This window comes from Strix aluco, chromosome 8 (assembly GCF_031877795.1).
Source record: "Strix aluco isolate bStrAlu1 chromosome 8, bStrAlu1.hap1, whole genome shotgun sequence".
Lineage (NCBI taxonomy): Eukaryota > Metazoa > Chordata > Aves > Strigiformes > Strigidae > Strix > Strix aluco.
The window spans coordinates 7240026-7264856 of NC_133938.1; the positions used below are offsets into that span (position 1 = coordinate 7240026).

Sequence of the window (24831 nt, forward strand, 5' to 3'; positions counted from 1 at the left end):
AACTAAAAATGTAGGCTAAAAAAAGGCTGGCTAATATATTTACTAGTACTTGTTTTCATGGTGCAGACAGATACAGTTAACTGTTTCATTAATACTGACACATGATTACACTTTTCTGAAAGAACATAGTGTTACTAGTTGTGCAACCTAAGTAGTTTTATACAAAGTGTAAAATAAAATAGGTTGGGCTGAATAATGTAACCTGCCCTAATTTTGTTTTAGATGAGTCAACCAGATGTTCTAATACAGGTGCTTGATATCTTGAAGAACAGTGGTGAGTTTTGGTTGCATCTCATTTCTATTTAATTAACATTCCAACTGCTGTTCAGTTATTTTTATGCTTCATTTGTCTGTAAACTTACAAAAATGAATTAGTTTTCAACCAAAGTATCAGAGCTGTTTTTATGAATGTGATTTTTATGAATACCAGTTCTTGTGTAAGTGAGAGATGAAAACCTGCAGCAGGAGAATGGCAGCCCAGGTAGTCCAGTTCAGATTGCCAGAATTTATGGTAATAGTGTTAGATACCAGGTCAAAAAGTAATTAACTTTGTAGGAGAAATTCTAAGCAGTAAACCCAAAAGCCGCTTTCCACTTGCATATGAACATCAGTGAGAACTATTACAGGACTTCTAAAACTTGTAGCCTCCTTGTTCTGTCAGGAAGTCATCTAACCCTGTAATCCACATATCTTGAACCAAATGGTACAAGTAGCATTGCACTTCTGATCCTTCAGGAAGTTTTGACAGGTCAGCTCCGTAAGTGGTTCTCAAACTACCCTGATGATTTGTCAGAGATTCAACCTGGTATCTTTCAGATGTTGTAAAGACAAAAAGGTTCTAGAAGAGATGGCAGCCCAGTTTCCTGACAAGGTTCTTTTTTCTCTTTTTCTCTTTCTCTTTCTCTTTCTCTTTCTCTTTCTCTTTCTCTTTCTCTTTCTCTTTCTCTTTCTCTTTCTCTTTCTCTTTCTCTTTCTCTTTCTCTTTCTCTTTCTCTTTCTCTTTCTCTTTCTCTTTCTCTTTCTCTTTCTCTTTCTCTTTCTCTTGTACTGGTGGTGAGCATCTGAAGTAATTAGAAAATATTGCTTACTGGTCAGCTACACAGGACTTAATTTGAGTTCGTCTGTAAAAGTGTGGTATAAATTTAATACAGACACAACTGGGAAAACTGTAAAAGACTTTAATGCATAATGTTTTTTTTCTCCTTGCTTAGCTGTCTACTCAGATGTGGAGTCAGATTTTCATGCCAAAGTTCCAGTTGTCTTTTGCAAAGATGTTAAAAGGTACATGTCGTTGAAAAGGATTTTTAATGAGATACCAATTTCTACTATGCTTGTTCATAGCAGCTGTTTGCCTGCACTCCTGACAAGAAGTATTACTGTAACATTTAGCTAACATTCATGTTAAAGGGGAATTGCTCATACATGAAAATACTATCTAGAAAGAAAGCTTAGCTTTGGTTTTGTGCTCATTAGTTGTAGGAACCTGAAAATACCAGTTCTACTTTCAGTTAAATAGGGGATAAGTGGAATGGTTTTCAGTTGATACTTAAAATTTCTGCCAGCAGTTTAATCCAGGGCTTTAGAAAACATTTTATAAGATACACATTGCCAGCAAGGACACATCATCTGACAGTTTCCATAAATTCCTAAGATGTAGCAACCTCCAAAATGAAACATGATTGCCATGTGATGGCCATGTTGCTTTGACTGGCTAGAGGTATGTGATTGAAACTCTGGGGAAGTAAATGCAGCGAGGGTGGGCATATCTTATCCTGTGTTTGTAGATTATGGAAATACCTTGTAAGTACAAAGAGAATAGAAATAATTATTATGAGAAGCAAAACAAAAGTTTTTAGAGAAGTTGTTTTGTGGACTTACCAACTCTTATGATGCAGCAGGCCTGGAGTTTTTAGTTAGTTAGTTAGTTGGTATGTGGAAGATATACATGGAATTTGAGTTGTGTAAGATTGCATAATTAAGTAATGGCAGAACTTAGAGCAAATTCTTAATGCTGTTTTTTATTTTTAGCTGTAATGGACTTCTGTAAATTCTAGATCCAACTGAAGAGTTAATAGTAAAGAAAATGTGATTATATTCTGTAGCTTTTGTTTTTAAAAAGTTCAGGTTCTTGCATAGGGAAACACTGATGCATGTTTTAATTATGGTGGATGTGATGCCCCACCTCCCCCCTGCCCCAAGCATCATCTGTATACACAAGGTGATAACTCTTTTTATCTGTTTTACATTTGTAATTACAGTGGTTTGACATGTAAAGTAAGTGCTAGAAATGATGTGGCTTGCCTTACAACTGACCTGCTGGCTGCACTTGGTAAACTGGAGCCTGTCCTTATTCCATTGGTTTTGGCTTTCCGCTACTGGGCTAGAGTAAGTTTATAAATATTGAGGATAATTAAATGTGTTTATTTCCTCTTTTTAAGTACTGCATACAATGTAATGTATAATATACCATGAATATGTTTGTAGAAGAGAACTTCATGCCTCTAGTTCACCCTTAACAGGCCAGAATGAGACTGAAGATTTTTGAAGAGTTTGTTGTGAAACTGTAAATATATATGAAGGCTCCACTATTCTGTTAGCAAGGTATAATACTAGTTCCTTAAAACTAGTTAATTGATCCTTGAAAACCGGCTCAATAGAGCAGTCAGGTCTTGCAAACTTTCTGCTGTTGAGGTCACATTGAAAGAAGTTAACTTGCTCAAAAAAGGGTCTGTCTTCATACCTTGCTGTACTTTTTACAGATGTCTATGGTGATCACAGGAACAAAATTATAATGTTCACAGCCAGCATTTAAACTGTCTTGTAATTCATTCCTGAAATTGCAGGCAGGCCATGCTTGACTTACAATGTCTTGGCTTTATTGAAAAATCAGTTGCATGGTATTATTATTGTTGCTTGATTTAGCAAGGTGTTTTTACAAAAATTCCTGTTTTGTAACGTATAAGTAACAGCAGTAGAAACTACAAAGAACTGTTCAAAGTCTTAATACGTTTATTACATCTCTCTTGAGTTCCTGTGGAAGAGATCAGTATCAGATTACAGCCAGATGCATGGAATCCTCATCTCCATACATGAGAGGTCACACAATAACAAATACCTGATACTTGACTGAAATTCTAAATAGGAACATAAATGTGTCCCACAATCACAAAATGTGATGAAACTGAAGAGAATAACATGTGATAAAATAGTATAATTTAAGGCACTGTACAAATTACTATAATTTGCATTTTGTCTGTATGTGGCATGACGTGGCGACTGCAGCTTCTGAGATAAGGGATTTTCTGTTTCGCTGTAGTGTGTATCTCACATTTCTGTAGTATTTGTCCTTTTATAATAGATTTTAAATTAAAATGCTGATGTTACATCAGAAAAGTAATTATTTATTCTCTTACAGCTGTGTCACATTGACTGTCAGGCTGAAGGTGGGATTCCCTCATATTCTTTTGCCTTAATGGTGATATTTTTTCTTCAACAAAGAAAACCACGTATTTTACCATCCTATTTGGGCAATTGGGTAAGTGATTTGGTAATATAGTAACCTTATTGTTAGATTGTTGACATTATTTCCGTGTTCTGCAAGGTCATAAAATGTGTAGAATTTGATTGCCTAAGAAATCTGTAAATAAAACACATTGGTACTTAATCCTCACACAGTTGATGCCTGATGATTCTGATGACTTCTAAAAAAGGGCAGGTGCTATAGCCTGTGCAATTGTGTTATGCTGTATTTTGAAGAAAAGGCAAATATTTTCTTCTTTAATTCTCTGAATTTATTTCTCTAACATCAGTTACTCTTGAGGGTGATAAATATCACAATTGTCAGTGTTACCTTTGGTGAAAACTTTTGGTTGTATGTATTATATACAGTGTTGTTTCAGAGGTACTTTAATTGTTGTTAGATTGAAGGCTTTGATTCAAAGAGGCCAGATGACCACCAGCTGAAAGGTGTAGAAGAGGAGTTTGTACGGTGGGAGTACAAACCGCCAACAAATGGTGCAGCGAAAAACTCAGTTGGAGCGGAAAGTAAAACTAAAGTTGAACAACAGAAAGGTGGTGGCAAGAAGGTAACAAGCTCGGAAGTGGACAGCCAAAGTAATGCAAAGGAGAAACATGGCAGTGTAAGTTATGCCTTTATTTCCTTAAAAGCCATATTCTATCTCTTACCACTAATTTTTATCTTTAATATTGGATAGAACCAGGGAAAAAAAGGGAATTTTAAATTCTTACTGCAGTTGAGCATTCTTGTCCATGTGTTTCAGTCTCTTTTAGCATTCAAAACCCCTCACCAAGTTTCATTGGGGCAACTGTGGTTAGAACTGTTGAAGTTTTACACACTGGAATTTGCTTTGGAGGAATATGTCATCAGCATACGGGTACAAGAACTCTTAACCAGAGAGAATAAAAACTGGCCTAAAAGGCGAATAGCCATTGAAGGTAGGATAATACCATTTTCTAGGTCTGTAGTCATCCTGCATTATCATCTTTAGTTACCTAATACTTATAGGTCTGTCACAAGAAGTCTGGACAATAAATTAAATCAATAATTGGAGGAGACAGTAATATTTTTTTTTTGTATATTTTGGCAGCTATTTAATCAGTTTAAAGACATTTTCTGTTCAGTACTGCTTTTTGCAATTCTGGTTCTTGAAATACAAAGTGTAAATTTGTCTCACTGTTCTCACCATTCTGTTCTTACCTCTATCTGTTTCATTCTTTCTATAAGGCATTATTTATTCCTTTTTAATAATCCTGATACTATGAATTTTTAGCACCTCTAGCTGGATTTCCAAAAAACACAATGTATTTTGAGTGTTACCAGCTATCAGTTTGTTTCCTCTGACTCTAATGCAGAGTGAGCAGAGAGGTTAGCTCTGATCAGAATGAACTGGAGCAAAACCATCCAAGTAACACACACACATACACAACGCCCTCCCTCCCCCCAGCACCCTCCCTTGTCCCTTTCCCTGTTGGTAGTATTTCCATACTTTCAGGGCCTGAATATCCTGCTGAAGGAAGTGCCTTTTTCAGGGAGTGAGACCATATGAATTTTGATGATAATGTATACCCTGAGTTTTATATGTTGAGGAGAGAAAGAAAGAAAATTTTTTTATCTATTAGTTCTTTATAACTGGAAGACATCCTTTATTTCTGTTCCTCAACTCAGAAAAGTGTGTAAACAATACTTAACAGGGAAAGTCACCATGCAGTGCATGGGCATTCTGAATTGGCCTTAAGAATAAAGAAACTGGGTATTTGAGGAAGGTTAAGAAACCATTTAAGGTGATATTTTTATAAAAGCATAAATAATGAATTTTGAACAGTTTCTAGAGATGTTGATGAAGTAGCTTTTCTGTAACACATGAGGTGATGGAGAGGACAGCAAGAAATAGGTCAAAGAATCATAAAGACAGAGAATGAGTTGCTAAAGGTATATTGAAGGATAAGTCAATAAGGTACAAGAAGAGCAAGAAGGAAAAGTGAAAAGGAGAAAAACAAGCAAATGAGTTGTTGAGGCACATGTTGAGTAGTGGATCTTGAGATCACTCCTATGGCTGTAATTTCCTCTCCCAATCTTTTCTTCAATCACTTTTAGCTAGAGAGTTTTAAAACTAAAGTAGTGTTTATTCAGCATGTGGGAAGCTAAAACCTGTAAGATGAAAGGACACATTATTGAGAAAGAAGCAGGAAGTCATTTCAAAAAACAGATTGCGTTCTGGTACCTCCTATTGCTGGTCTTTTTGTGTTGTTTTTGTTTAGTTTATGGGGTTTTGTTTTTAATTTTTGCTTTTGTTTTTTTTAAATATTAAGTTTGTAACTGAAATTATGAAGTAACAGAATCTCAGTTTGATACTATCTTCCCAGGCAAACTTATAGCAACTATGCAAGTGCTCTTTTTACTTGGAAAACATGTTTGATCTAGAAATCGCTAGGAAGGACTAAGAATGAAACCTGGTGAGATTGGTTCATATAATCCTTATAACCTTAATGTTACTCTTAGAGAAATTAATTTCTTAAGGGAAATGCAAATCCTTCTTCAGTGAAGGAAAAAAGTTCAGGCAGGCCTACATTTATCTTGCCTTTGTATGTTTTATTTTCATTTCTAGTTTAGAAATTGACCATAATATAATGGTACAATATAGCAGTGGTTTTCTTTTTAAATAACACCATTTAGAATGGTTTATGATAGCCAGCCATTCATGGCCACACGTGTGTTGTGTTTTGTGTGGAAGAAGTCCAAAAAACCTTGTGGGCCCTATGTTCTCTGAGTATATCCAAATACAATTGCAGATTATATTGTAAGAATCTCTTTTTAACTGCCGAATCATAACTTAGGTATTTCAGCTGCTTTGATGAAATGTAGAAATTAAAGATTACTAACGAAATTGTTATTTTTCTTCCTAGATCCTTTTGCACTAAAGAGGAATGTTGCACGAAGTCTAAATAGCCAGATGGTATTTGAGTACATCCTGGAGCGATTTAGGACAGCATATAAATATTTTGCGTGTCCCCAAAGTAAAGATGGGATTAAATCCAAGCCAGATACCAAGAAAAAAGAAAAAGGGAAAATGAATAATAAGAAATCCACAAGATCTGAAGAGCCTGTAGCCAACTGTTGCCTTCCACAAGGGGAAAAAGTTGTAGATAAACAAAATATAGGAAGTGGATGTAACATACCAGAGAATGAACTTGAATGTAACGAAGTGGTAGAAGCTGTAGCCAAAAGATGTACTTCCAAGAACGTAGACCCTTTGCTACTTTCAACATTGGACTCTAGTTATGATGAAGACAAAGAAGAAGCTTTATCCCTTATTTCTAATGAATGCTGTGAATTAAAGCAAAAATCACTTAAGGATAGGGATGATTTAGACATTGCAGCTTGTATAACTGAAGGTGAGCTAAGCCACCGTTGTAACTGCAGTGAACATCAGCCCTATGACACAAATTCTAGTAATGAATTTTCTGATGCTGAAAGTAGACAGAGTTTGGTAACAGAGTCTTCTCAGAAGAATAAGTGCACTGGCACACCAGCTACCTCGCCCAACTGCAAAGCAATGGTGGAAGCTCATGATCTCAAAGATGAAGGCAGACTCTCTGCAGAAGAAATGCATTATGTGTTTGATAAGTTTATTTTGACTTCAGGAAAGGTAAGCTGTGTATTGAAGCTGGTCATGGATCAGTGAGCTATTACTTTTAAATCACTAAAACTAAGGGTGGATGAATGACAAGGATCTCCCAGGGATTGTTTCAGTCTGTTATGTATGGTAGCTGTAGCCTTTTTAGAGTACCTGTTATTCAGGACTGGAAAACACTAAATGTGTATGCCATTTGGACTAGATGGATCTGTTGACCCCATTTTGCTCAAAGCTTTCTGATTCCCACAAAAAACCCCCAAACCCCGGTGTTTTGTTTTCTGGTTGTTTTGTGGGATTTTTTTCTTCCTCTCCTCCTTTCTTGTAGAATTTCTAGGTGCTCTTATGCACTGTGAGAACTAAATGCAGCCTGTTGAGAGGTGTTCTTCTGCTCTTTGTAGAGACTCTGTTGCTGTTCAGATGTTAAATGTTCTTGGTTGCTTGACTTACATGGAAATATTAGGTCTGTTGAACTATCTTAGAAGTAAAATCATATTTGTACACTTTTTTCCCCTTCCCCCAAAGCCACCTACTATAGTATGCAGCATCTGCAAACGGGATGGACATTCCAAAAATGACTGCCCAGAGGATTTCAAGAAAATTGATCTAAAACCACTACCACCAATGACAGACAGATTTCGGGAAATACTTGATATAGTGTGTAAAAGATGTTTTGGTAAGTTGGAAAAGTGTTTGCACTCCACTGCAAACTGTAATCTAGAAAAAATAAAAACTTTAGGGTTAAATTACTTACTCCAGTGAATTCAGTGGGAAGAAGCTCTTCCAGGTACCCTAGGCTACAAATTGACCAATATTTTTATTTTCATATAATATATGGTTGTGATAATCAAATTCTTACCACAGATTTGAGAAACTATTACTATACAGGATTTTTCTCTGGGTTTGTAAAAAGTTATTAGTGTTCCCAGAAATTAGGCTCTGGACAAAAGTAGTTTTTGTGTTTGTCAAATTCTTTTGGAAAAAGCCCCTTTTGGGTCCTCTGGTGGGTTAACTTTGGCTGGATGCCAGGTGCCCACCAAGCTGCTCTGCGTTTGAATAATTGCAGACGAATGAGATGTCTGAAATAAAATTGTAACAACTCCAGTGATACCATAAAAAGAAAAACATTTTAACTCATATTCAGGGAAAGTAAATGTAACAAAAAAAGGTATCTAGTACTTCTAATTAGCTGAAAAAGATTTTTGAGGTAGCTGAATGTCGCATCTGACTGTGTTTTAACTTGTTTTTACTTAGATGAATTATCCCCTCCTTTATCTGAGCAACAAAACAGAGAACAAATTCTAGCAAGCTTGGAAAGATTTATTCGAAAAGAGTATAATGGTATGTAACAGTAGGTAGTGATTCTTGATAATGCTTTCTTCATTCATGTCGTCCACAGCATGAAGATGTAATTTGTCTCATTATTACTAATTTTCTTGTTTAAAGCAGTGGCACCTCTTTTCGCTCTGTATGTAAAGCTATCTTGCAGGCTTCTAAAGTGACCATCCCTTGATGCTGTTGCATGGAAATGTCCCAGGAGTGGAGGAAGAGCTGCAAGAGTAACAATGTAGATACAGGACTATTGCAGTGAGGACAATAAAAGAAGTTTGAATGGGCCCTGGCTAGTTGGGTTTAGTGTTACCTGGGTCGTGGGCCAAGTACTTTTGTTGCCTAGTCACCAGCATTTAAGTATCTTGGAAATCTTAATGGGTTTGTTATCTTCACATCCCTTTTATAAAATAGGCAATAGTATCTTATGACAACGATGGAAGTCAAGGCACAGAGATACAAAGTGATTTATTTTTGGAGGTGGTGTAAAACAGTGCTAGAGCCAGGTCCCAAACCCAGGTCTCCTGCATTGCAGTCTGTTGCTTTACACAGAAGGCCATCCGTTCTGCTGTCACTGCCCTGTGATCAAGGAACTGTGAATTGCACTTCTGTCCACCAGCTCTGCCCTCCACTTACTGGCAGCAGCTGAGGATTGAGACCTGTTACAGAACCCTGAAAGACTTAAGGTTTCTGATTCAGTTAAAGATTAGGAAAAAGCTGTGAATAGGTGTTAAATGTATTTTCCTACCATTGATTTCAGTTGAACAGATAAACGTATTCTTTTCAATTAGGAAGAAATTGTTTCCTCTCAGTTACATAATTTTGCTTTCCTTTACAAGAATGAAAATGCATTATAATATTGTGTTTCAATGAAAAATGTAAACAAAACAATTGGGAAAGAATGTTCCATAAAGGATATTAATCTTACTGCTTGGATTTTCTTGAATAGTATGTTATGGTTACAGAAACTTACTGATTGACCAAATTTATTTAGTCAGAGGAAAAATATACAACCTAGATAAAGTATGAGTGGAACCTCATGATTGGACTGACTTAAGAGTAGCTCAGTCTTACCTGGGGGCTAAAGCTGTACTAGTGACTGGGTTTGCACAGTTTTTTTGATTTATTTAAAACAGGAAAGTGCAGTCAAATACCACAAAACATTGTACCACATTTAGAGATGCATTTGTTATAAGTAACTCTATAACATACCTCACTGATAAAAATTACATGGGCTTTATCCTGCCTTACTTTCTGAAAATAATTTTGAAAGTATTGTGCTTCCTCCTGTATCAAATGTGAAGTCTTAGAAATGACATTTTAAGCTCTCTCTTAAAGCTAATTTTTTATGGGCACCTACACATCTCAGTTAAGCAATATTCCATAGTAAGCACTTACCATTTAACTGTAAAATAATATTTTTCTTTGGGGGGGGTGGTGTCTACTCTTTTGATCAGACAAAGCCAGACTTTGCTTGTTTGGCTCTTCAAAGAATGGATTTGGATTTCGGGACAGTGATCTAGATATCTGCATGACGTTGGAAGGCCATGAAAATGCAGAGGTAAGAGTTTTGAAATTGATAAAATTTACTACTTTAAATAGTTCTTTAAGGTTTTTTAATTTGATTAAGATTTCTGTACACAGAAAAAGTAGGATTTTGCTAGTAGCAGATTGGTTTGTTGCACTCTGGACAACTGAAGCAAGATAGAGCAAATTTTCCTTTTAGTGCCCTATAGACACACATTTAGTGTACTGTAGATGTCCACATAGAGAATATGCATCACCAGTTTTCATAAATTAATGTGCTGGCTTATTACTTACTTCTTTTTGTATATAGACTTTTCCTCTATGAAATATATGTTTGAGAGTAAATGCCCTTGTTGGGATAGGGTCCATGTTTTAACATCTGAAGCTGTGATATTTGTTTTTCCTAGAAATTAAACTGTAAAGAAATAATAGAAGGTTTGGCAAAGGTTCTTAAGAAGCATCCAGGTAGGTGTTTTAAAGTATTATTTGTTTTGTATTTACATTCACTATATATGTAGTTAATGGAAATGTTTTATGTACTAAAGTGTTGCTTCCCCAGGTTTGAGAAACATCTTGCCTATAACAACAGCCAAAGTGCCTATAGTAAAATTTGAACACAGACGAAGTGGCTTAGAAGGAGATATCAGTTTATACAATACACTGGTAAGCACTGTTTGTGTTTCATTTTGTGTTCAAAGAAAGCATTTTAGTTCATTGTAACTCATTCAAATAATCATTTGAGGGAATAATTTTGAAACCAGAATTAAAATGCTTTTGTGCGTTTGGGTTTTTTTCCCTACATTATTTAAATTCAGTGGCCCACACCCTCAGCCCAACCGGAGTAGCAGTATAACCTGATGGCAGAGCAGTGTCATGGCACAAAGCATTTTTGTGAGTGCTTCTGTAAAGATGTTAGTGCCACATTCACCATGGCCTTTCTGCCGTCATGAGTAGTACTTCTCATCCCAGCTTGCATCTAGCACAATGAAATTGCACGATTTCTTATGTAATGAGCTTGCATTCACTTCTGAAGAAGATTCAATTTGTGGAATTTGTTCCAGCGTAGATCATCTTACGGACTTCTTTGCTGGTGTTTTCCAAGGTTCTTGTTGTTACTGCATTAATACTGTCCTGATTGCACCTTTCAATTATGTTTATGCAGCAAATGTTGCATGAATTTTACAGAATATTGTTGTAGTTTTTTGCTCTCCAATTGTATTATGCATCACTTGTGCTCGAACTGCAGACTATACTGTAGTTAACCATAAGTTATATTGAAACACCTGCTTATTTTTTTTTTTCTTCCCTCCCCACCCCAGGCACAGCATAACACAAGAATGCTGGCTACATATGCAGCTATTGATCCTAGAGTGCAATATCTGGGCTATACAATGAAAGTTTTTGCAAAGGTAATATAAAAAGAAGGTCCTTATTTGTATAATGTAGTATTTTCTGATGCAGCCACTGAGTTCACCTTTTGCTAATACCAACTGGAAAGGAGACAGTAGAATGCTAATAATATGAGGTATACTTTGTTAAGCTGACTGTGCTCCATCTGATTGTGTGTGTTGGAATCAAGTTCTTCAGTCCTGGTTGAAAGATTTCTGTCTAAGAGGAAGCTGATGAAAGGAAAATTTCCACTTTTTTCAATTTCAAACGAGCTACAGTGCAAAAAAAACCCCAAACAAACAAAACCGGAAAAATGGTATCTGTAATATGTAGAGGCATGTGACGGTGCATGGGCTTCCCAAGTTTCCAAATCTAGGACCAGCCCAGAGATTATTGCAGCTTTCTTCTGGCCTACTTGCCTTATTTTACTTACTATAAAAGCCAGGAGTAGGTATGGGTTGATGAATGAATGCCATGCATCTATTTGGTGTGGACATACACTTGACTTTAAGAGTTTGGAAATACCAAATACTAAATTTCCTGCATCTTTTTTTCTCATGATATTCTAACGAAGCGTTATACTGTACAGCCTTTGATAATTGAAACATGGTGTTTCTTTTTATTCAAGCTGCACTATTAAATACACTCCCCAAACACATCCAAATAAAGCTTAGTGAAACAAGAGCAAATAAAATGTGTGTTACAGAGAGTGTATCATGTTACCAGATGTTAATGTAATAAAATGCATCAAGATGAATAAAATAACTTTTTTCCAGAATGGAATGTGCATGTTCATTATACTGTCGCCAAGACTAGTAATGATTTTTTTTGGTGTGGTCACAGTAGTGCAGAATATTGCCATGTCTCTTCTGTGTCCAGATTAAAAATATCTTGTGTTAATAATAATGAATCTTAGATTTATTTTTTTTTTGTAGTATAGCATACTATTGTATACATTCTAAAAATCTTACTGTAAAGACCAAGTTTCCAAGTTGTGGGATATACACTCTTGAATGTATATGTATGGAGGTGACTTCATAGCTATACAGATACTCTGTGTTTAAGCAAAATGCTTCCTCCTCTGTTTGCATTGGCAGAAAAACCAGGAACAGCTGTCACTGCTGCTGCTAATGTGAAAGTCATTTGTGAATCCCTGTTTTTTCCAGACCTAGGAGGTTAAAAATACGTTGTTTGTTACGACACATGCTTGAAGCAAAGGGTAGCCTAGAAGCAGGTGCTGTAGAAAGGTTATACTGTAATAAAGATTTTCACGCATAGTAAGGTAATTCACTGATGTTTTTTTTTTTATGCTGTGTTGTGCAGGCTGGACCACGGTTTAGTTAGGTATGTGTATGTATGCTAGGAAAATGCCAGGTATTGCCTAAGTTGCTAGTACAACATGAAAACACTTTGCCTATTAATTAATTTTTTTTTTCTAAAAAAGGGGGGTGAAACCAAAGCAAGGAATCATAGAAACAGCTCTAGTAATGTGAGTTTAGGAAAATTAAATTTTACGGTATTGAAAGCTGGACTTAAGATGTGGAGGATTGTTGGGGTATCTGTTTTGGGGGTTTTGATTTTTTTTTTTCAATTCTGCACATTATAAACTAAAAAATATTTTGACTATGATAAGCTTTTCTGGTTTTATCTTACTCAAATTATGCTTTGGGTTTGCCAGATGGCACTTGACTCTAAGGACATTTATTTTTCAGGCTTCATAAAACAGTTTTTAGTTATGAGATTAATGTCTTTTTCTGTTACTGGTGGTGTTTCTGTTTGCTGTCTGACATAGTTATTAGTCTTGAATAATAAAATGTAAATCCTGTATTTTGTTTAAAATGTATTTTTTCAGCGCTGCGATATTGGTGATGCATCCCGTGGTAGTCTGTCTTCGTATGCCTATATTCTTATGGTTTTATACTTTCTACAGCAGAGAAATCCACCAGTTATTCCAGTTCTTCAGGAGGTAGGTTTTCAGAAAAAGAGACTATGAAAATAGATGCACTGTTTCTTCAAGTCAAATATGAGAAGTCTGGGCTTTTAGGATCAGGGGGATGAGTTAAATATAGGACCCTTCTGCATTAGTAGGTTCCTAACTCCTGCTTGGTTTTAGTGGGTAAAACTTACCAAGAAAATTACAACAAAATTGGGAATCTGTTGGACCTAAATTTACTTTGGGATTTTGGTCTTATGATGATATTTATATGCTGAACAGGCTAGAAAAAAAAATTGGCAGGTGGTATGGAGAGAAGGGAATTGTAATTATGAGACTGTGCCAGATGCTCTTGAGATGTGAGTCCAGCTCTTCCATCAGTTACTGTCAGAAGCAATATTTATTGTTCAACACCTTATCTGTAAGAGAAAAAGTTTATTTTATGATTTGATGAGGGGGAAAAAAAAGATAATTAATGCTTCGGTACAACTTCACCGATACTGTTTTACATGTGCCAGGAAACTTTATTAAGAAAATAATGTTCTGTACCTCCATTGCATGGGTGGGGAGAATATAATTAGTCAGCTATCTACCTCTTCCTGGATACACACTGGAACTCCCAAGCACTTCTGAAAATTATCCCTTTCTGACTTTCTTGTTGTCTGCGTGCAAGAGGAAAATTGGCTTAAGCACTGCAATCGAGACTCAGACTTTCTTGCTGATACTTTAGTAGTGGTTGAGGGTTGTTATTTTATTGCTACCCTGAGAGTGCATTTAAATAACAGTGGAATTTCCCCTTGGCTTTGCTAAAGTCAGAATGTAATAGGAATCTCATAAAGTCTCCTTAGAGATTTTGTGGGCAAGAGGGATGTTGGAATCTCGATGAGGTAATTTAGTCATGTTTTCTTAGTTGCAAAGAACAAGTGAAAATAAAAGTCCAAATAATTTGAGAGAGTTATAGCAATACTGCAAAAAGACTTTTGAACTTTTTACCAATGGGAAATTCTGTCTATATAGGAAGTAATTGTTAAAAGATTTATATTTTTGTATTATTTCATTTCTTACCAGCAAAACTGCAATGATGATGACTTATGATGACTTTAAATTAGAGTGGTAACTCTGTCCCTCTCTGTTCCAACAGATATTTGATGGAAAACAGATTCCACAAAGAATGGTGGATGGATGGAATGCCTTTTTCTTTGATGACATGGAAGAATTGGTAACATTCTAATTCCAGAAGAGTCACTAAAACTTAAAGCTTGTTTTTATGGGAAAGTAATAAATTTCTGACAGTGTAATATATAAAAGAGTAGTTAAATTTCCATATCCATATTATTATAACTTCCCAAATGAGTCCTCTTTTGCTGAAATGAGTGTATACTCTCTCTTGGTTTATTTTTATTTTAAATCATTTGGAAATAACATAAATCAGGAAAAATACTTTTTACTCTTAATAAACAGTCCAGGATTGAGGTGTTGTTAGCTGTAGTGATTTAATCTTACTTTAACCAGGTGAAACTGTTCATGGTAGACAAACTCATAATTAGAGAGGTACTTCAGGAGAAGAAGTACTTCAGTAACTGTAGCTGAATAAATTGTATCTTCAATTGTATGCAGAAGAAGCGTCTGCCTTCGCTTGGAAAGAACACTGAATCACTTGGAGAACTCTGGCTAGGGCTGCTGCGATTCTACACTGAAGAATTTGACTTCAAGGAATATGTGATCAGCATCCGGCAGAAGAAGCTGTTAACTACATTTGAGAAACAGTGGACATCTAAATGTATTGCCATTGAAGGTACTTATCTGCTGAATTTTTGTTCCATTAATGAGGGAGTGATGAATGCTGTTGCTTGAGGATCTGTTCTCCTTGTTGCGCAGGATCTTTGTGAGGAAACTATCATCAGTGCTTTAAAAAAGCATTGTTTGCAAGTCCTACAGTTTACAAAATGAGATTAGACTCTAAACTTTTATTATATGTCAGCAAATTGCTCTTACTTTATTATAGTTACTCACATATTTTTAAAACAGCATTGCTTTGCTATCACCTATCACATCTGTGAGTGCATTTAAAATGGAATTCTCTGTGTTAAAATAAAAGATGTTTGTTGCAGTATATTTTTTCCAACTCTGATTTGGTTTTCTCCCCTCTTTACACAGATCCTTTTGACTTGAATCATAATCTCGGTGCTGGAGTCTCTAGGAAAAGTAAGCTATTAATGTCTACTAATGGTTAATATTCACTCATTTCTAAAGTGTTGTGCCTTTTCTGTTGTTTTCTAATTACTTTGTCTTCCTTCAATAGTGACCAATTTCATAATGAAGGCATTTATCAATGGGAGAAAATTATTTGGTACTCCATTCTACCCAACTGTTGGAAGAGAAGCTGTAAGTTTTCATAGGTTTTTTTGTGTGTCTTTTAATTTTCTTTGTCCACTGAATTGATGCATCCAAAGCAAATCTCTTGTATGTATTTATCAATTTAGTGTGCACAATATATGTAATTATACATCATCTACATAAAAGATACAGCTTAGTATTAGGCTCTTGCAATATGGAATTCACAGGAGTAGTTGGATGGGTGATGCGTATTTTTGGCAGGTTTGGGGAAAGTAAGCTTGGTGGTTTTTGTGTTTTTTTCATAAAACTTTTCGTTGTGTGACATTAAGTATTGCGGAAGACTGCAAAATCGGCTATAAAACCCAGGAACAGCTTTAGGAACATTACTAGCTATTCATGTAGCTAAAGAAAACAGGCTCACAAGATGTTACATTCTACTTATTTTTCTCATTGGTGGGGAAAGTAAGGATTGCTGCTTAAGGAAGGAAAAGAATGATGATCAACTTTTTTTTTTTTTTTAATCAATTGACCTTCAGAATTTGTGTAGTGAGTCAGCGTCACTACTGAATGTTTCATGAATGTGTTCATGAAACATCATATTAGAGAAAATACTCCTGTGCTACATGATCCAGTCATCAATGTGTAATAGAGAACTGTTTTTTTAATATGAGCACATAAATCATCTGGAATTAATATTTTTAACATGTGCTTAGAAATGCATTTTTAACACCTACTCTAAGTTTAGAGGACTGTTCTCCCAGTGGCTTTCAACAGGGTTTGTTTCTGAGGGATTTTGAAAATCTTTTGAAAGCTTTTATTTCCCCTCATCCTTCCCTATCTTCTCTTTTCCATTTGCTTACTTTATCTGTGTTTTTTTCCTGAGTTTGTATTAAATGTTCTTTGATGCAGTGACTGTGTTCTGTTTTGTGCTGTGCCTAATAAGGACCTGTTCTTATTGGGACTTTTGAGTACTACTGTGATACAAATACTCATGAATTACAGTGTCGATTAGTTATCTGTAACTGACAAATATGTGAGAGTATGTAATAAATATTATTGCTAATTAGTTTGGGTTTTTTAATTGTTTGCATACCTGTTCAATACAAGGCTGTAGTGCTTCTGGGAAGCATATACTGTGTGTTTGTATATATGGTCGTTTGTGGTGTTCTGCCTCATCTGGATCTTCACGGAACATTTTACATAAGGGTAAAAGGCAAGACATAAAGCAGCCTTAGCGTGCAAATGAGCTGTTGTCTTATGTGAAGGAAGTAATGCCAGTAGTATCACATAGCCCTTTATGTCTGCAAAGTGCCCAACACACAAGGAGTTCTTGATCTCCTTCATAAACCAGTGCCCTGTATTGCAGCTTAGTGGTACAGAGAGGAAGCTGTAGCAAAAGGTCCAGTAAATTACCTGTCTACAGGTGTTTGTTCCTGAGCTGGGGTTAGGACATTTCTATTTGTACCTCTGTTTCAGTCTTTCAGGCAAGATAGTACTTTCACTTTGTGTTGCTCAGAGGCTGTAAACTGTGCCCTCTGCACTGACACATCAGAACTGCAGCTGTCCTTAGTAAATTCCAGGGGAGGGGAATGATAGAGGTCAGTGTGCAGATGCTCCATTTGTTTCTCACCTGAGCCATTTTTCTGTCTAGAGGGATATATTTGTGTCATTTGGGAAGGAACATAGGCTGCTTCAGAAAGTGTACAGCAGTGACTCAGATACCAAAAAAATTGCACTCTGAAGAGCCTTTGGGAAGTGGAAGGTAGGCAGCAGGCTGGAGCCCAGATAAGCTGTTCTGCAAATTCAGCTTCTGTCCTGAAGACTAAATACCCCTTTTTAGCCCAAACTGCCACACATCTCTGAAAAAGCTGCCATTACCTAGGGGAAAAAAAGGACTAGGTATAATCTAAGAAGTAGTAAAATTTAGGGAACAATAGGAGATGAAAGGTGTCCATTTTGCTTTCATTTCTCAGTCTTGTAGGTGAATGGTTTATATATTGTATCTGTCTGATGTGTTTGATAGGAATACTTTTTTGACTCAAAAGTGCTGACAGATGGAGAATTGGCACCCAATGACAGATGCTGTCGTGTCTGTGGAAAAATTGGTCACTACATGAAAGACTGTCCAAAGAGGAGGAGGTAAGTAATATACAAAGCCTAATGTAAAATCTTTGACATTAAATCAGGAGAGATTTGGATATTTGAAATTTTAATGGAAGTGAAGAATATGCTGAATTGCAGAGAAAATCAAAGCTTCATATCTGATCCTCAATTTCCCATCCTATTTTTGGTTTTCTTAAGACTGTTTCTGGTCATGTCTTTAAATCTTAGAGCACATACAGAGTAAAATCAACAGTCTGTAATATGTTAATACTTTCGCTTCATGATCTATCCGTAGTTACAGCTTACCTTAAACTTTAGATCACTAAATTATCTTTTTATAGTGTAAACATTCAGCTGGAGACCATATTACCTGACTGCACAATCTGTAATGTATTTAAAGGGATTTCCTGTAGTGATCATGTTTGGAAGACAGTGTTCAATTTGAATTGTTCTAATGATCTGATAACTTACCTCTGCAGTGCAGGTAAAAGTTCATTTATTAAAATCTAGGAGTAGTTAAAATGTACATAATTAAGGTGCATTTCTGTAACATCATACTAGTGCCAGTTGCTTAGTGATCTTGCACTTGTACATTAATTGCACTTAGGAGTTTTGGATTTATTATGCCAGCAAAAGGAGTCCCTAGTACATGCAGGTCAACATCTCCAAAGAGAGTTTAGCAGGAATTGACAGAGAATGTGCACTCCTTGCATTTTTACGTCTTTTGGATTTTTAATGACTTATTCAGTGTAGGTTGTCTGACTCCTAAAGCCTGTTGAAGCCTTTAGAATGTAGATTAAAGTCGGGGCTTTTTATGTTCAGTGGTGTGCTCTGTAATTCTTAAAAAGATTCTTGGTCTCTTCCTGCTGTAAAGTCCTTATTTACAGCCTTTTGTTCAGTCAGCAGACTTAAAGATACAAGAAACTGAACTGGAACCCTGAGATCACAGGTTGATTATTTCTTCCAGCTGCCTCCTGAACATTCTCCTCACAAGCACTAGCATATTGAATTGTGTCACCTCTTCCCTACATCTGTCTCAGGAAAAGAAGTTGTGATCTGCTTCTCATACAAACTGCTGCTGCAGCACAGCCACACAAAATATCTCTCAAATCATATATACAGCTCACAAAATAGTATTAATATCTAACAATCCTGCAGCTATCATGTGGAAAAAGAGCTTTATTTCTTGTCTTGCTGCTTGATCACTGGTTCTTCTCCTCTTTGTTGTATTAGTAGAGTGTTTGAAAGAGCTTCAGTGTTTTCTTTCACATCCTGTCTAGGCTCAGGATGCTAATATATTCTTACAGAGAAATGTGCCATCTCCAGTCAGGGAGGGGTTATATCTACAAGATACAGCTAATTTGGGCATATTCTGACTCAGTGGGATTGTTGCATAGAACTACTCCCAAAGTAACTGGCAGGCTAAGCCTTCTTAAGTGCGGGTATAGTTCTGCGCTAATACAGTCAAATAGCTTCTGGACAATTCTGAGGAGCTTTTAAGTTAAGTTTATACAAACAGGTTGTTAACGAGCACAGATTCTGAAAGTGTTTTTCTGGGATTCCTAAAATATTTGTATTCTGGTACAGCTGTTGGTTATGTAACCATTTCCTTTGAACATACCAGTATAACAAGTCTACAGAGATTTTTTTTTTGGGGGGGGGGGCTTTGTGATATTCATAGATTCATAGAGTGGTTTGGGTTGGAAAGGACCTTAAAGATCGTCTAGTTCCAACCCCTCTGCCACGGGCAGGGACACCTTCCACTAGACCAGGTTACCCAAAGCCCTGTCCAACCTGGCCCTGAACCCTTCCAGGGAGGGGGCAGCCACAGCTTCTCTGGGCAACCTGTGCCAGTGTCTCACCACCCTCACAGGAAAGAATTTCTTCCCAGTGTCTAATGTAAATCTACCCTCTTTCATCCCATACCTTCACCCCCTGATAAAGAGTCCCTCCCCATCTTTCCTGTAGCCACCGTTAAGTACTGGGAGGCTGCTCTAAGGTCTCCCTGGAGCCTTCTCTTCTCCAGCTGAACACCCCCAACTCTCTCAGTCTGTCCTCACAGGGGAGGTGCTCCAGCCCCCTGATCATCTTTGTGGCCTTTTCTGGACCCACTCAAGCAGGTCCGTGTCCTTCTGATGTTGGTGCCCCCAGAGCTGGACACAGCACTGCAGGGGGGGTCTCATGAGAGCGGAGCAGAGGGGGAGAATCCCCTCCCTCGACCTGCTGCCCACACTGCTCTTGATGCAGCCCAGGACACAGTTGGCTTTCTGGGCTGTGAGGGCACATTGCTGGCTCATGGGCAGTTTTCCATCCACTAATACCCCGAAGTCCTTCTCAGGGCTGCTCTCAATCCGCTCATCACCCAGCCTGTATTTGTGCTTGGGATTGCCCCAACCCATGGGCAGGACCTTGCACTTGGCCTTGTTGAACTTCATGAGGTTTGCCCGTGCCCACATCTCCAGCCTGTCCAGGTCCCTCTGGATGCCATCCCTTCCCTCCAGCATGTTGACTGCACCACACAGCTCGGTGTTGTCGGTGAACTTGCTGAGGGTGCACTCGATCCCACTGTCCATGTACCAACAAAGATGTTAAAGATCACTAATTGCTAATAAAATTTATTATTCAGGTTGAAGAAGAAGGAGAATGAGAAAGATGATGAAAAAGAAGTGAAAGAAGATGATAGAGAAACAAGAGAGAAAAGGTGTTTCATCTGTGGAGATGTGGGTCATGTTAGAAGAGATTGTCCTGAATTCAAACAAACCCGTCAGAGAAATAATAGTGTGCCAGGTAAGTTAGTTTATGTGTTGTGAGTATAATTTGAAAGTTCTGAGATCCCTTCTCTCTAGGTTTCTATACAGACCTGGTAATTATCTTACCAAAAAATTTCTGCAACTAATTATTTCAGTCATTGCAAATACAGCTTTTAGTCTTAAGTGTTGCTTTTCTTCAAGGGGAGTAATGCCTCCTGAAGTACAGTCTTTGCATGGGTGGTAAAAATGTACTAGCAGTAAGTATAGTGTGCGTCAGGGTATTGGATTATTTGTCTTCCACTCACAATGGGTGCATTTAGGAGTAGTAATAATTGAATGCATTTCCTCTTCCAAATGTTTCTCAAATTTTAGCTAACCCTCCGTCATCTGTGAGAGGTGAGTAAATGTATTTTCACCAAAAAACAGTGGTCTTAAAGTAACATTTCCAAAAGCATACAGATGCATTGGGAAGCTAGATCCAGCTTTCAAATTACTGTTCCTAATTAGAGACAAGTCTAATTGCAAACCCATTCAGATTAGGCCCTCAGGTGTCTGTGGTACTTGAAAAGTAGAGAAAGCAATCATAAATGAACTTCAGAGAGATCGTTGCTGCTTTTCTGTATCTGTATTCAGATATCCCTTACTCTTCTTTTTTTTCCTTTCTTTCTTTCTTTGCCAAAAAGTTTCTGCTGTTGCTATTTAAAATCCCACTGCTTACAGCAATAGCGTGGAAACCTGTATAAAGGTAGCACTCCCACCTGATAGCAAAGTGAGCTTTGTTCATGCTAGAATTTGTATTACTGAGAATTAGATTTTGAGTTTGGCTGCTATACCTATTAGTGTTGGCTGTTAGCAACAGAGGGAAAGCTTTCCACTTAAAGAAGAGGAGGGTTTAAAGTGATTTACCTACTCTGTGTCACTTGAGAATTAAGGTATCGCTGACTCCCAGTTCTGTGTTCATTATTATGTCATCCGTAACCTTGTGGTTTTTATTAACATTTTTGTTCCTTGATTAGGCACCCAGTTGGTCCGAAGCATGGTAAATTCACAGCTAGTATCTGTGAGTCAGCAGCAAGTGGAACGACCCTTGCGCACTAGACAGTCATCAGAATGTGTAAGTTCCAATTAGCTATAGTACTGAAGTAAGCAAGATGTAGCAAATGAGCACTCCTGGGCTATGCTAGGAACAGGTTTGCACAGTTTTTTCTCAACAGATTCTGGACTTTATAATGACAACATTGCACTCTGCCAGTTAATGAGACTTTGATTTATAATGTAGTGTCTCTTGGAGTGCATTTACAGTCTTTCAGTATGGAAACTACATAGCCAAATTTCATATAAGACAGCTTGCAATTCTGAAAGGCTAGCTTCACCATCTTTGCAATTTAATCTAGGATGCCTTTTGTGCTTAGTTATTCTGGCAATGTTCTGGAGTTACTAAGGGAAGTAAAGTATAGTTCATTGTTAACAATGTGCTGGAGTCTTAGGTTTATGACTATCATGATTCTCCCTGGTTTAAGAGAACTGTCTTAAGGGACTGTCATGAACAGGCAGGGAACACAGGTGAATCATACTTCAATTCAGATGTGATACACAGGGCAAAAGTCTGCCAGAGCACACTAGATGCATGAACAGAACAGTGGGGAAGGTTTTAGTAGTTTTCTCCTAGAATTTGTTCAAGTCTCTATAGAACTCTATAAAATATGTTTAACGAGCTTCTAAGTAGAGCTGGGTAGCAGAGGGTATTTGAGCAAGTACAGCTGTTGGCATTTAATGTTTTTGGAGTACAGAATAGAGAAGTCATTAATTTTAAGCTATTAGTGTGAGAAGCGTGCCTGCTAATGAAGCTGGTGAGTAAGCAAACATAATAATCAGAGCTGCTGGTCGCTAATGGTCTTTGTTCAGTTTACTACGTTAGGTATAGAGTTTTTCCTAACTGATCAGCAGGCATTTATTGGAATGTTTGCTCCACTAGCAGAGACTATGCCATCATTTTTACTGTAATAATATACTGTTAAGGAGGGACTGATACAGCCCCAATCTCAGTGAAGGGCTGAAGTGCCACTATGCTATCACATGACACAGGAGTATCCTTTTAGGAGCCCTGTATTTCTCCTTGGGAAATTGAAGCTGGACATGTGGGTGCACACACAGTCAGGCACATCATGCACATGGACTCTGTGTGTTGCATGGTTCTCATTTGGCCAGGATTTCTTAGTGAATATGTGCTATGCAGGGATTGTTTGAGGAGAATGGGAAGGGGGAATGTTAGTGAAGCAAGAGGGAGATAAAAGGGTAAGCAGGAGTGTGGAAGCAGACCAAGAGGCTGGAGCTTAACATTTCTCCTCTCCTACTGCTGGCATCTCCAGTGCATGCTTGTGGTGATTTCATGTTTACAGGAAGGCTGTAGTCAGTCTACACACTCTGTTTTTATAATATTTAAACTGTTAAACTAGTCATCTTTCAAATCTCAGGTTTTGCCTTCTCTTCCTGTTTGATAGAAAGGCATAGAAGGCACTCATACAGGAACAGTTGGAATAGCAGCAGGGAGCAATCCCAGTTTCTGGGCTTCAGGTTTTGCCCAGGCAAAGACACACAGCATGCTGCTCTAAGGAGTGCTGTGAAAGGCTGGCTTGGGGAAGTCCTGCAGACCTCTGGTTATTGAAGAAAAGTGTCTGCCAATTCAAACAGACAGGCGAGCAGTCATGGATAGTGAGAAGCTGCAGAGACCTTTAACTTCAGATGTTTGACAGCAGCTGAATTACCTGAAGCTTAGCTGTCTGCTATAATCTGTGGAGGGAGACAAGCAACTCCAGGGGGAGTAATCATCTCTGGTTTAAGTAGCTGTCTGTCATTTGAGTTTCTCTTTTGAGATACTTGTCTTATGCCATCACCATCTCCTCTCAGTGCTTTAAACCAGATTTGCTTAATCCAGATGTTGGTAATAGATTTTGGCAGATAAACTGGGGAACTTTTTTCCCAGCCACCCCAGTTCTTGAAGTGCTCCTTTGCTTAATTGCAGTACCAAACAGATGAAACAAGCTCATGCATTTTTCTGCTGCTGGTGAAAGGGAAAGCTTTGTAAGAGCTCTGCAAAGGCTGTAATAATTGCTGTTTCTGTGCCATTAGCTGTGGCCTGACTCAAGATATGGAGGTTGAAACTGGGTTTTTGGAGTTTTGATTTCTTTTTTTTGATTAAATAAAAATGAAAGAAATATTAGGAGCTTACTTAAAGTGTCTGTAGTAATAAGAGCCACTCTATTTAGAAGTAAGGTAATTAGTTAATGAGATTCTGGGCTGTAAATAAGTAGGGTGGGGAAGACACTGATTAAAAATCAGCAGCAGATGTGTGACGAGTCTATTGAAGAGCTTGGGGCTAATGTTTGCTCAGAATGATGTTTTTCATGATGGGATGTGCCACATTAACAGATCAAAAAATCTGGTGGTGAAAATCAATGTCAGTCAAACTGCACTTACTTAAACCAGCAGGAGGAGTTTGGGTGCAGTATTTGGGGTGTTGCTGGGGAGTGCTTTGCCTTTTCTATGAATAGTCTAATGCAGTGGGTGCTTATTAAAGAAAACCACCATTAAATAGCTAGTGAACTAATCAGAAATACATACTTTTTTTTCCCCTCCAGTCTGATTCGCATCAGTCATCTTACTCTCCACAACCTCAACAATTTACACAGAATTCCTCTCAGCCAGCCTCCATTAACCAGACTCAGCCACAACCAATATCCCAGTCTAAGCACGTTCCGCAACCACAGCAGGGTGCTCAGCCACCCCATCAGGTGCAGCTGCCTTTGTTTAACTTTCCCCAATCTCCCCCAGGTCAGTATTCCACCTTGCATAACCTGGGACTACTTCAGATGCACCATCACCACCAAATTCAGCTTCCCAACACTTCTTGGCCTATTCATGGGCCCGTTATTCACTCTGCACCGGGTAACCCTCCTCATTCTACAAATGTTCCATTTTCTATGAGATCTGGCAGCAGCAGCACCACAAATAACCAGAGCAGTGTAAGCTTGAATGATCCCAGTATCATCTTTGCACAACCTGCTGCCAGGCCCATGGGAATCCCCAGCACTTCTCATGAGGGACACTGGCACAATCCTGTGACTCCAAACTCACTGGTGAACAATGGCACTGTGGGGAATTCAGGTAACTCTTCTCTGTTGTATCAAACCTCTCGCACTTTGTGTACAAGTGTTAAGTGTTACAGAAACAGCTAACTCTTTCAACTTGTTTTATGTTAAAAATACGATGCTTAAGAAACTAAGTCATTACCTTCGCTGTCTTAACATTTTCA

At 37.6% G+C, this 24831-nt stretch overlaps 1 protein-coding gene across 7 annotated transcripts in view; it reads left to right on the top strand.

Moving 5' to 3' along the window:
- TUT4 (terminal uridylyl transferase 4) overlaps positions 1-24831 on the top strand; it is a 51394-nt gene that overhangs the window by 22375 nt on the left and 4188 nt on the right. For all 7 annotated transcript variants that reach the window (XM_074832026.1, XM_074832023.1, XM_074832028.1 and 4 more), the window contains 22 exons: positions 223-274; positions 1212-1281; positions 2259-2385; positions 3416-3535; positions 3921-4139; positions 4281-4455; positions 6424-7166; positions 7677-7827; positions 8406-8492; positions 9938-10041; positions 10415-10472; positions 10567-10670; positions 11327-11416; positions 13249-13362; positions 14471-14548; positions 14947-15124; positions 15487-15534; positions 15632-15714; positions 17690-17805; positions 20396-20556; positions 21536-21633; positions 24158-24683. In XM_074832026.1, coding sequence (XP_074688127.1) covers positions 223-274; positions 1212-1281; positions 2259-2385; positions 3416-3535; positions 3921-4139; positions 4281-4455; positions 6424-7166; positions 7677-7827; positions 8406-8492; positions 9938-10041; positions 10415-10472; positions 10567-10670; positions 11327-11416; positions 13249-13362; positions 14471-14548; positions 14947-15124; positions 15487-15534; positions 15632-15714; positions 17690-17805; positions 20396-20556; positions 21536-21633; positions 24158-24683 — 3502 coding nt within the window. The remainder of the gene's footprint in view (positions 1-222; positions 275-1211; positions 1282-2258; positions 2386-3415; positions 3536-3920; positions 4140-4280; positions 4456-6423; positions 7167-7676; positions 7828-8405; positions 8493-9937; positions 10042-10414; positions 10473-10566; positions 10671-11326; positions 11417-13248; positions 13363-14470; positions 14549-14946; positions 15125-15486; positions 15535-15631; positions 15715-17689; positions 17806-20395; positions 20557-21535; positions 21634-24157; positions 24684-24831) is intronic.